Source organism: Macaca fascicularis, chromosome 11 (assembly GCF_037993035.2).
Source record: "Macaca fascicularis isolate 582-1 chromosome 11, T2T-MFA8v1.1".
Taxonomy (NCBI): domain Eukaryota; kingdom Metazoa; phylum Chordata; class Mammalia; order Primates; family Cercopithecidae; genus Macaca; species Macaca fascicularis.
In genome coordinates, this window is record NC_088385.1 from 36698017 (window position 1) to 36710235 (window position 12219).

Consider the following 12219-nt stretch of genomic DNA (forward strand, 5'->3'; position numbering starts at 1 on the left):
GGTAATATAATCAAGACACACACACACACACACACACACACACACACATACACACAGACTTCAAATTCTAGTGGAGATCTGTTTTTATCTTGTGTTAAGTGCTGAGCCCTGAATGACAAAAGTCTACCTCTCAGTATTCCTGCTCCATCCTCAACTTTCAACACTCTTTGCAAGTCTGCACCTCAGAGGGATTTTCTCCCCATGCTTTGTCCCATTCCCCAACACAGCAGTTGACTTCTTGTCACTCAGTGCCAGCCAGCTTCATAGCGGGAGGTGAGTAGGTAGGTTCAGTGCTCCTGGCCCATCTTCAGTGGTAGATACATCCTGCTTGAGGCCCTACCTGAGTGGGGGAATGGAGGGCTTTCAAGTTGTTCCAGTTCTTCCCCACTATAGTAGTCAAACTGTGCCTTGCATGTGGGACAGTTTTAGAGCCAGGGAATGTTCACTGCCTCTCCACTAGGAGCACCATACCTCTGCTTTGAATTACTGAGGGATGGAGGCCTGAAGACCTTCCTGCCACTCCATTGAGGGCAAAAGATTTTTACTTCTCTCTGTCCTCCAGGATCTTTGGCTGCTTCCTGGGGTGGAAGGATGTCACCTTCCTCAGAGAACTAAGACTTTTTCTTCACACGACTGAAGGGCCCAGAAAACTGTGCAGTGTGTTGTTCATTCCACAGAGGCAGCCAATCACCCCATGTGTGCCTGTGTCTCCATCAAAGTCTGTTTTCTCACCTGCTCCCTATATTTTTTTGCATGATGACATGACTATTGTAAGACATTTCGTCAAAAATAGCAGTAATGAATTATTAATATTGTAAATAATGAACTTTAAAAAATTACAAACATAGCCATCTTGAGTGGCAGTCTCATTGGGCAGATATTTGAGTGCTGATCAGTAAGCATGACTACAATCAGTAAATATAAACTAAAACACAACTGGAATCAGTAAACAAACTAAAACCTAACTGGTAGCAAAAGTAACAAATTGGTCCTGATTCTGTTGAAGTTGTCAGCACCCTCTAGTGGAAACAGGTTTTTATAAAAAGCACACTTTTAAATGCAGAGACCTTTCTCACACATTTTTGCAGTCATTGAAATTTGGCAGTTTTGGAAACTAACATTTGGAGGCAGTAAAAAACAGTGTAATGTTTCATTTTATTATAGTAAATAAATGTAAATCATTTAATATAGTTTGTTTCCTCATTCAGAAAACCAACCAAAAACGAAGCAAAAACGAAAGTAAATTTAGAAAGAACAGGAACCACAGGACATCAGAAACTACCGATTCAATGTTTCTGCTTTGTCTGGTGAAAAGAAAATCTCTATGAGGGTTTTTGTATTTAAATTTAATTAATGAAAAGTCAGATGATCTCCATTCTCACTAAATTGAGATCATGCACATATTGAAAGAGTAGTATTTTGAATGTAGCCAAACGTTTCGCCAGTGCAGGGTACCTAATGCCCAGCCTAAGGATGCCCACTTGTTTTACTCTGCTTCTAAAGCCAAAAGGGAATTAACCAGAAACCCTCCTTGATATTTCACATACACTCTCTTTTCAGTAATAACAATTGTATCATAAATCTCACTCTAATGTATGAAATTTTAAAATTAGTAAGATCATAGTACTGTGTCAAACTGTAAAATTATTTAAGAAGTAAAATTAATTCAATGTCTTCTCTTCTAACTTTTTACTTTGGTTGATTTAATAGTACTGTAATTTCATTGGTATTGTAGCCCAATTCATTTAATAATCAATTTATGATTCTCTTAAATTTTATGTAGTTTAAAGGAAAAGGAATTCATGAAGTTTCTTTCCCTGGAATGTTTCTTACCGAACTGGCAGTAATGGCTGTAGGACTATGGTGTTTCAGCTACTTATTTTAGCAAAAAGCACAGTTCCCCTTCACACAGTTTTTTGAAAGAGAAGACATCCATCTGAATATAAATATATGTAACTAAAAATCATTAAATTGTAAGTATTTAAGCTCCTCTTCAGCTGCTGTGGAGGAACATATGTTCATTGGCAATGAACTTTGTTTCTTGGTAGGGTGAAGCCTGGAGATGAAGAATCGGAGAAGCCAGGGGACAAAGCAGCATGAGTGATCAGAAAAGCAAGGGAAATGTAGAGGACAGCAGTATTCTCAAACTTTCATGTCCATCAGGTCCACCTGGGAATCTAAGGGAATCATAACTGATTACAAAATAAATGTTAAAACACATATTACTTGGCTCCCTCTGCTATCAGAATTTTTTTTTCAGTAGGTCTAAGGCTAGACTTAATTATGTGCACTTCTAACAGGTTCCCAGGTGATGCTAATGCTGTGGTACAGGGGCCACACTTTAAGAACTACTGTTATAAAAAATATTTAGGAAATTTTGCTTTGGGTTGTATGGTATATCTTTCTAAATGACCAAGTGTATTAGTCTTCTTCCACACTGCTATAAAGAACTGCTGGAGACTAGGTAATTAATAAAGGAAAGAGGTTTAACTGACTCACAGTTCAGCATGGCTGGGGAGGCCTAGGAAACTTACAATCATGGCTGAAGGTGAAGAGAAGCAAGGCACCTTCTTTACAAGATGGCAGGAAAGAGAATGAATGCAGGAGGAACTATTAAACACTTGTAATATCATCAGATAAGAACTCACTCACTATCATGAGAACAGCATGGGGGAAACTGCCCCAAGGATTCAATTACCTCCATCTGGTCTCTCCGTTGATACATGGGGATCATGGAGATTATGAGGATTATAATTCAAGATGAGATTTTGGGTTGGGGCACAGCCAAACCATATCACCAACCATCTCTCTTTGTCTGAGACTACAGAATTTACCTGGCCTGAGGCTTTCAAGGGTAAAACTGGAAAGTCTTTCACAAATCAGAAAGATTTGTTCTATGAAAGCTATCAGAATCAAAATGGGGCCACTTGCATAAAAACCCTGAAAAATGGAGCTAAGGAAGATCAGAAAGGGAGGGTTTATATTCATGTATGCCTGATAACAAGAACTACAACAAAAGACTGCACAAATCACAACTTTGCACAAAGGCTGCCACAATCTCACAAAAAATTACTTCTGCGAGGACATTTGCCCAGCAACTGCCTGTGAAACCTCCAACTGGTGCCGCCCTTGTTACCAGTCCTTATAACCAAAGATAATTGTCTTGTAACCCTCTTCATTTTTCTTTTAAAATCCCTTGTCTTCTTTTACCTCCCTATGTTCATTGTATTCTTACTCTAATGCTCAATTCCAAATAAATATTATTGTCTTTTAGAAGAGTCTCTGTGTGTGTGTGTTACTTACGTTTAACCAGCCCCTTACACAATGTCTTCAAGACATTTTCAGTACAGCTAAAATACTTGCTAATGCTTTTGTACTAAACTGTGTGTATTTTTTTAATTGATTCATTAATTTTAAAAATTTAGATTTTAGATTGATATGTTAAGATTGACCTCAAGGGTAGAGTTGCATTTTAGAGGTTATCATCTGTGATTTTGGCCCAGGGTGCAGTACTCTGCTGTAGCTAAAACAAACGAATTGTCACCTAGAAATGAGTAAACCATCACTATGATTAGCAAGTGGCCAATGTTTTCATTCAGCAACAAGTGAAAAGGGGTGCAATAAGAGGCAGCATGTTTTGTGGACTAATACTTCAAAGTTATTACAGTTACGGTCTTTGGGGAAATTCACTGTTCAGATACGGCTGTTTCAAACAGTTAAGTATATGCAATGTTATGTGAGTTCATCAAATTAAGAATGTCTTAATTGATCAAAGTAAGTTAGGTTATACAGGAGAAATAAAGTCAAAATCTTAATGGCTTATAAACCAAAAAAGATTTATTTCTTGCTAAAACCACCTATCCTTAGAACCCCAACAGAAATTGCCCATTTTTCTGCCATAACTTATCATAATTCAAGTAGCACAAATAAATAGTTGATGTTCAATGATAATGGGATTGCTCATCCTAATGACTCTTTTTCACAAAATAAATATCTACGGAAAATGGGATTTGGAATTCTGAATGGAAAATATAAGTTGAAATTAATGCTGAGCTAGTTTTAAATGATAAGTCTAATAAAATGTAATCTATTTCATTAAAACCGCAGAGGTAGCTATTTTAATAGGTCTTGATTTAGGAGCAGAGCTTTGGAAAGCATTTCAAAATTATCAAAGATGTGATAATCTAAGAGTAGAAAAGCGACAACAACTTCATTGATTTGCAGATAGTAAAAGTAATTCACTAACAAATGAGTGAAGTACACTACGAAGAACTCTACTGGGCCCATGGAGCTTCTTAGCATTCTTAGGTAATATGTTTTACATCAATGGTTTCCAAATATGAAGATTATTATTCAGTGATTTGAGATGGCACTCTAGAATCTAGTTTTTCACAATGATCCCCCAGCAAATTTTCATGTAATTAGTCTGTAAGATCAACTTTTTTTTAAAAGATGAAACTCATATTTCAACTTGGTGTATGGAAACAGAGGAGAGTGAAACGTAAATGTAAAGTTATTGCGACCAGTGAAACATTCAGTACAGTATGCATTGTAGATTATTTTAAACTATAAGGCTATGAAGTTATTGTATTACTCTTGGTCTGATGTTCTAATTCCTACACTTGATTCTGACACTAATTTTTTATGTAATTTTAAGTAAATCCTTCATTTTTTAAAAAAACAGCTTCTTTTACAAAATGAATTCAAGTAGATTATTAACAAAGATTCCTAGCAATTCTAAAACCCCATATTTCCTTGAAACTTTCCGTTTTATATAAAGGGATGTGTGCAGCATGTATAGGAGTCAAATGTTTAACATAAACTATTAGTGGCAATTGTTATGAAGAAAAATGGATAGCATAAATGTCTAGTCTTGTTATACTCCCTTTAAAAACTACCCACTTTTCTAGGGTGGGTCAGTAAGCTGCAGAGTGTATATATAACACGATTTAGCAGGTCAACAGGTCAGGGGCTAATTACTTGTAGATCACATCAACCTCTTGAAGACCGAATCATCTGGAGATGTGTTACAAGTGACTTCAACAGTAAGTACAGCATGGACTCAATAATAAAATGGGAGATAATGGTTAAAACAAAGCTAAGCATCACATCAGAGTAGGATCCTGACATGATTTTATTCCAGTAATGTAAATGTTCCCATCCTAGCCCTCATTCACCACTACCTCCTCTTATCATTGAGGAAACAGGCAGAGACAGAATGGAAAGGCAGTCAGCTTAATTTAAGAAACTTTCTTAAGTTCAGAAAGACTGAATTAGTTTTGACCCAGAAAAAGAGCTCAATTGAGAACTCTGAGGTTAGCAACCTTAAATCCTGACTCAATTCTGATATATTCCTGCCAAAGGCAACGTGACTGAGGTTACCTGAGAGACAGTTTTTCTGCAAAACATGGCCAACCATGCTCAAGACAAAATTACAACACATAATTTATCTTTGGCATTCTTCAAATTATTTACCTCATCTCCTGTTCCCAACTCTTAATCCCAGAATACAGGAATTTGATGATGTCTATATAGCCTATAAAAGTCCACAAATTGAAGTGCCTACTGTGTGAAAGCCATTGGGGGACTACAAACGTAAAGGATGTATAATCCCACTAAGATGTTCACGCTTATGATTTAGTAGGAAAAACAGAACACTGCCTTACAGATATTACAGGCACAGAGAATTCTAAAACATCCCAAATTCTAAATATATATATATATATATATATATATTTTTTTTTTTTTTTCCCAAATCCCACAGGGTACTGAGATATGGCTATGAGAGTGCCTTAGGAATGTCAGTTTAACTAAATCCTGTGAGGGCATCCACATTTTGAAAGAGTTCTCTTTTAACCTAAACAAACAAACGAACAAACACTCCTCTCACTTAAGTTCATTCGGCATTGACGGGTCTCTGGTTCTTCAAGTTTTCATCTGAAAGTCTCAGTCTTTGCTATCACAACCAACGCCCCCTTCCTACACTCCAAAGTTGATGGAATGAAAAGTCGTGGAATTGAGGGTTTAATAAAAAGAACAGAAGTAACGGGGGAAAAATGTGTAAATTTTAGGGCTTGGAATTGGAGACGTGGGGAAACGTCGCCACCTTCTGGTAAGTGATGGAAATGAGCAGGAAAAAAGATCCAAGCTGAGAATCGGCTTTTTTTTTTTTTTCCAAAGCAGCAAGTCACGCACCCCCCGCTTAGGCAAATTCCGAGACCCGCCCTTTCCGGAAGTTTTAACACTCTGTGCGCCCGGGCAATGTGATTGACAGGGTAATCATCCGGTCCGTTATCTAAACCCGTCACTCCGGGAAACAGCGACCCGATCTTTCCGGATCCGCGCTTTCCCAGCATCCTTTGCCTTCCGGTATGTGGCCCCGTCTGGCTAGTCACGTCTAGCGCGCCCATTTCGAGCCCAAGTTTCCAGCTCGGGTTTCCGGGCTCAGAAGTTTCCAGGAGTGGGTTCTTCGGCAGAGGCTGTGGGAGCGGGAATGGCGCAGCTAGAGGGTTACTATTTCTCGGCTGCCTTGAGCTGTACCTTTTTAGTGTCTTGCCTCCTCTTCTCCGCCTTCAGCCGGGCGCTGCGAGAGCCCTACATGGATGAGATCTTCCACCTGCCTCAGGCGCAACGCTACTGTGAGGGCCATTTCTCCCTTTCCCAGGTGGGGTCTCCAACCTGTCCCCACCCCAGGAGAGGCCTGAGAGGTCCCAGCGTCCCCAGCTCCTTCTCCCATCCTTAGACTTAACTCGTCCCGTTCCACCCCACTAGCCCCAGAACATGAAAGAAACTGGGTATAGAATTTTGTTCCTGTCTCTGAGATCTGTGAAATATTTATTAAATGAATGAATAAACAGTAGATCTGTCTCCCAGGAGGGAATGATCTGGGAGAATACTTAATGGGGAACTGAGCGCTCCTGTTGGCAGCTGACGATGTCTATCCCACTTTGTCTTTCCTTGTCTCGGGAGTAAAGGTATTGCGGTGCTCCTTGGAAATACCAGAAAACTTACCTTTAGCTCACCTGTCAAGCACCTCACTATACATTTTAGGGGTGGGATAGTATGGACTGGAGGGATCTTCAGCTACCAAAAAGTGACCATTTATAATCAGAAATTCCTTCCCTGAGTATTTTTAGTGAACTATCTGTTAACTGGATAAACTGGCAACCAGTCCAGTCACATCATTTTTGAATATATATTTGACTGTGCAAGTATGTACATATAAATATCAAAATAAACATCGCCTGCTTTTCTGGTGACACAATATAGGGTACTGGCTAGAAATATAAAGTCTGTTTTAGAGAAAGATCTGATCTTAAATCATGGTGCTGTGATTTACTACTTTTGTGATCTTGGAGATGTTCTGAGTTTCAGAAATTCAGGTTACCTATCTGCAAAATAACAGTAATCTTTACTATAAGGCATATTGTAACGTTAATACAGAGGGTTTGGCACAATTTCTGTCTCCGTTTATGTTAGCTGTCATCATGGAGCCTGTGGACCAAATGTTTTCCTAAACTTAGAGTCCCAACCAGTGTTTCCATGCTTTTAAAAACTGGAGCATTTGCAGCTTATTTACCAAAATAAAGACTTTTTAAAGAACATTTCTTGGAAAATAGAAATAGATTTTAAGTTGTTGTTTTCTGTTGGTTGCTGCTATCTGAACAATCACTAAGCTGGTCCGGGGGCAAAATATAAGAAAAACGAATCCTGTTTTGCCAAGGACTTACTTAATCTTGTCAGAATAACTTCTCAACATTTCTGATTGTTGCTAGAGATGAGACGTAGGCTTGACATGTTTGTGTCTGTCTTGTTCGTATTACCTCTTGCTTTTACTTCATTTCCTTTCATTTTAAAGTGGGATCCCATGATTACTACATTACCTGGCTTGTACCTGGTGTCAGTTGGAGTGGTCAAACCTGCCATTTGGATCTTTGGATGGTCCGAACATGTTGTCTGCTCCATTGGGATGCTCAGATTTGTTAATCTTCTCTTCAGTGTTGGCAACTTCTATTTACTATATTTGCTTTTCCGCAAGGTACAACCCAGAAACAAGGTATGTTTCAAAATATTTAATTACAAGTTTATGTGTAGTCAGGTCCACAATTACAATGAATTAGTTTAATGAGATTTGGTGAAAAATGTCTTTAACACTTTGTAACTTTGTATTTTTGTATATTATGTAAAGGTAAACATAAATCCTCCGTCTCCATTTTAGAATAAATTTGCATTTAAACACTTGAATAGCTTATTTGTAAAATCTAAAGTAAATATTTGTTAAGTGAGTCAAACCAGTTCAATAAGTACTTACTAAGCTTATTCCATGTGCTAGGCACTGGGACAACAGAGATAAATGAGGCAGTCTTTTTCTTGTAAAACGTATATATTCATTAGGGAAAACACACTTTACCTGAGGACTTTTGATGTGATAACAGTGCAGGCCCTGGAGGTAGATTGCCTGGGTTAGAATTCTCTCCCTGCCACTTAGCAGTTTTGTTACCACCATGGGCAGGTTAACGCTTAGTGGCTCCATATCTTCATCTATTAAATAAGAATAATAATAGAATAATAACTTATAGAACTGTTATAAAGGAACAAAGAAACTTAATAAATGGAAGATGCTTCAAATAGTGCCAGATACATAGTAAGGGCTCAGTAATTATTAACTCTAATGATTATTTTTAACCATAAGAGATGATGTTAGTAGTGCCAATTATGATAGAGTGGTACAAATAAGATGCTATGAGGATACAGAGAAGGAGCAGGGGAACACTTATTGCTTTTCTGGGAGGGAGGGGACTAGGTGGCATTCAGTAAGTCCACACAAAGAAGATGGTACCAGAGCTGAGTCTTGATGAACGGATAGGGCTGTAGGGTGGGGAATTAATCCTGAGGAGACAAACAGCATAAGCAAAGGAAGAAAGGCATTGAACAATGAGGTGCAGGGAATTGGTCTTGGAATTACAGGATTAGAAAGTAGAGGGATGTAAGACTAGAGAAAAAGGTCATGAATGCCTTTATATGTCACCAAGAGGACTTTGAACTTAAGCATGTAATGGAGAGACCTTAATTTTAGTCAAGGAAATGGCATGATCTGATTTGGTGATTTTGATTAAGTAGAGTATACAATTCAAGAACATAAGAACACTTTCAAATTCTGAAATAGCATGTCAGAAAGGCCAAAAGAGGATATAGAACTTTAGACTGGCTCACTTTTCAGAAAAATACCTGTTATTTCATCATGAAAATTTCATCTTGAAAAAGTAAGTCTGGGTATAGTAGTAAAAATACCATATGCATGTTTACATTCTACCTTGTGTAGAGTTATGAAGGATTTCCTTAAAGGAAAGTGGTGATTATGGCTAAGTGAATCCTTATTGAAGGCACTAAAACATAAGCTCAGGGAAATGGAGCCAGCACTGTGTCCTATTTATCTCCATAGTCCCCATAGAACTTAGTCAGTATCTTGCACTCAGTAACTCCTTAATTAATCATTGCCTGATTCAAAATGTGTTAAGCTACAGAAGCTTTGGCACACACATGTTCTCCAAATTGATAGGTATAAATAAAAAGTACCAGAAAGTATTCTTATAAATGTATATTGTGCTTTTGCAACGCCAGAGATAAGATTAATATTAATTTTATTTAAATAAGGTTTGAGTAGTTGAGTAGTTTTTAAATAAATCTCTTCATTCGGTAAACAGAAATAGCATTTTTTATCATGAAAATAATTTTATCTGTGTTTTTTCTTCCTCCAAGGCTGCCTCAAGTATCCAGAGAGTCTTGTCAACATTAACACTAGCAGTATTTCCAACACTTTATTTTTTTAACTTCCTTTATTATACAGAAGCAGGATCTATGTTTTTTACTCTTTTTGCGTATTTGATGTGTCTTTATGGAAATCATAAAACTTCAGCCTTCCTTGGATTTTGTGGCTTCATGTTTCGGCAAACGAATATCATCTGGGCTGTCTTCTGTGCAGGAAATGTCATTGCACAAAAGTTAACTGAGGCTTGGAAAACTGAGCTACAAAAGAAGGAAGACAGACTTCCACCTATTAAAGGACCATTTGCAACATTCAGAAAAATTCTTCAGTTTCTTTTGGCTTATTCCATGTCCTTTAAAAACTTGAGTGTGCTTTTCCGTCTGACTTGGCCCTACATCCTTCTGGGATTTCTGTTTTGTGCTTTTGTAGTAGTTAATGGTGGAATTGTTATTGGCGATCGGAGTAGTCATGAAGCCTGTCTTCATTTTCCTCAACTATTCTACTTTTTTTCATTTACTCTCTTCTTTTCCTTTCCTCATCTCCTGTCTCCTGGCAAAATTAAGACATTTCTTTCCTTAGTTTGGAAACGTAGAATTCTGTTTTTTGTGGTTACCTTAGTCTCTGTGTTTTTAGTTTGGAAATTCACTTATGCTCATAAATACTTGCTAGCAGACAATAGACATTATACTTTCTATGTGTGGAAAAGAGTTTTTCAAAGATACGAAATTGTGAAATATTTGTTAGTTCCAGCCTATATATTTGCTGGTTGGAGTATAGCTGACTCATTGAAATCAAAGTCAGTTTTTTGGAATTTAATGTTTTTCATATGCTTGTTCATTGTTATAGTTCCTCAGAAACTGCTGGAATTTCGTTACTTCATTTTACCTTATGTCATTTATAGGCTTAACATACCTCTGCCTCCCACATCCAGACTCGTTTGTGAACTGAGTTGCTATGCAATTGTTAATTTCATAACTTTTTACCTCTTTCTGAACAAGACTTTTCAGTGGCCAAACAGTCAGGACATTCAAAGGTTTATGTGGTAATATCAGTGATATTTTGAACTGTAAAAATGGACTTAATAATTAGACCATTTCTACAAAGAACAACTGAATAGGTAGAAATCATGGAATTTTTAGGAGCAGTGGTGGTCCTCAAATTACATTAGTGTGTATATATATATACACACTAATATATATATAACATATATTATATATATATATAACATATGTAAGAAATCAAGTGGCAAAGAACTGAGAAAGCTTAAGACCTGCTTCAAAAGCCTCAATAATGGGAAAATTGTTTTCAGATATCTCATATTGCTCTCATAATGTTGGCCCCTCAAGAAGCTTGGGAATGTTTTGTATGTACAAGTTTATTAAAACTGCGTATGCTTCATATTACTGGAACTAATTTATTCTCTTCAGAGAGAAATATTAGGTTAGTACAAAAGTAATTGTAGTTTTGCCATTACTTTCAGTGGCAAAAATCACAATTACTTTTGCACCAACCTAATAACAATGTATTAGCAAATATTTACAAATGGTCAGGTGATATTCTTGATTGAAAAGTTGCTTAACATTTCAGTAAATATAATTTTAATTCTAATTCAAAATAGAAATGCATAAATAGTAAATGATAAAGTAGAGACTCATATATGTCTGTCTAGGCATCAAATTGTTGGTTATTGTTTACAATCTAGAAATGATGAAGCTCTTTCACTAATTCCTAATATGAAATGTATGATGGCCAAAGACAAATTTTGATGATTATAATCCTTTAAAAGAGGGATTTCCTTTCTGAAATACATATTGTATTAGCTTCCCAGGGCTGCCATAACAAACGACCACAAACTTGATTGCTTACAACAATTTTCCTCACAGTCTGGAGGCCAGAAATCTAAAATCAAAGTGTCAGCAGAGTTGGTTCCTTATGGAGGCTCTAAGGAAGACTCCGTTCCATGTCTGTTTCCTAATATCTTGTGGCTGTCTGAAATTCTTGGAGTTCTTTGGCTTATAGACAAATCTATCCAAGTATTGCAGACAGCAGTCTTCACTCCAGTCTGCCTCTGTGCTCACACAGCCTTTCCCTCTGTTTTCTCTTCATTACCTTTTGAGGACAGTGTCTTTGAATGTAGGGCCCACCCTGATCTACAATGATTGTGTCTGGAGCCCCTTAATTATGTTTACAAAGACCCATGTTCCAAGTAAGTTCTTATTCACATGTTCTGAGTGGACATGTCTCTTCCTGGGATACTTTTCAGTCCATGACAGTTACCAAAGGACATTTTAGGATAATCCTCATAATGATTGTCAGGAGACTACCTTTTTAAATTTTTTTTTTGTTATATATCAAATTATGGTTGTATACACTTATGAGGCACAAAGTGGCGTTATGATTTTTGAATATAATGTGGGATGAGTAAATAAAGCTAATATTTGACATGTGATGAA

General features: G+C 37.1%; 1 protein-coding gene across 2 annotated transcripts in view; it reads left to right on the forward strand.

Annotated features, from left to right (window-relative positions):
- Window positions 1–6354: 6354 nt before the first annotated feature.
- The window catches only part of LOC102129056 (dol-P-Glc:Glc(2)Man(9)GlcNAc(2)-PP-Dol alpha-1,2-glucosyltransferase), a 35614-nt gene continuing 29749 nt past the window's right edge, over window positions 6355–12219 (forward strand). The window contains exons 1-3 of one of the 2 annotated variants that reach the window (XM_005570543.5): window positions 6355–6664; window positions 7859–8056; window positions 9760–11065. In XM_005570543.5, coding sequence (XP_005570600.3) covers window positions 6494–6664; window positions 7859–8056; window positions 9760–10812 — 1422 coding nt within the window. In that variant the 5' untranslated portion in view covers window positions 6355–6493 and the 3' untranslated portion in view covers window positions 10813–11065. Of the gene's footprint in view, window positions 6665–7858; window positions 8057–9759; window positions 11066–12219 lie in introns of those variants that run through there. The other variant, XM_065524019.2, reaches the window with a different exon arrangement.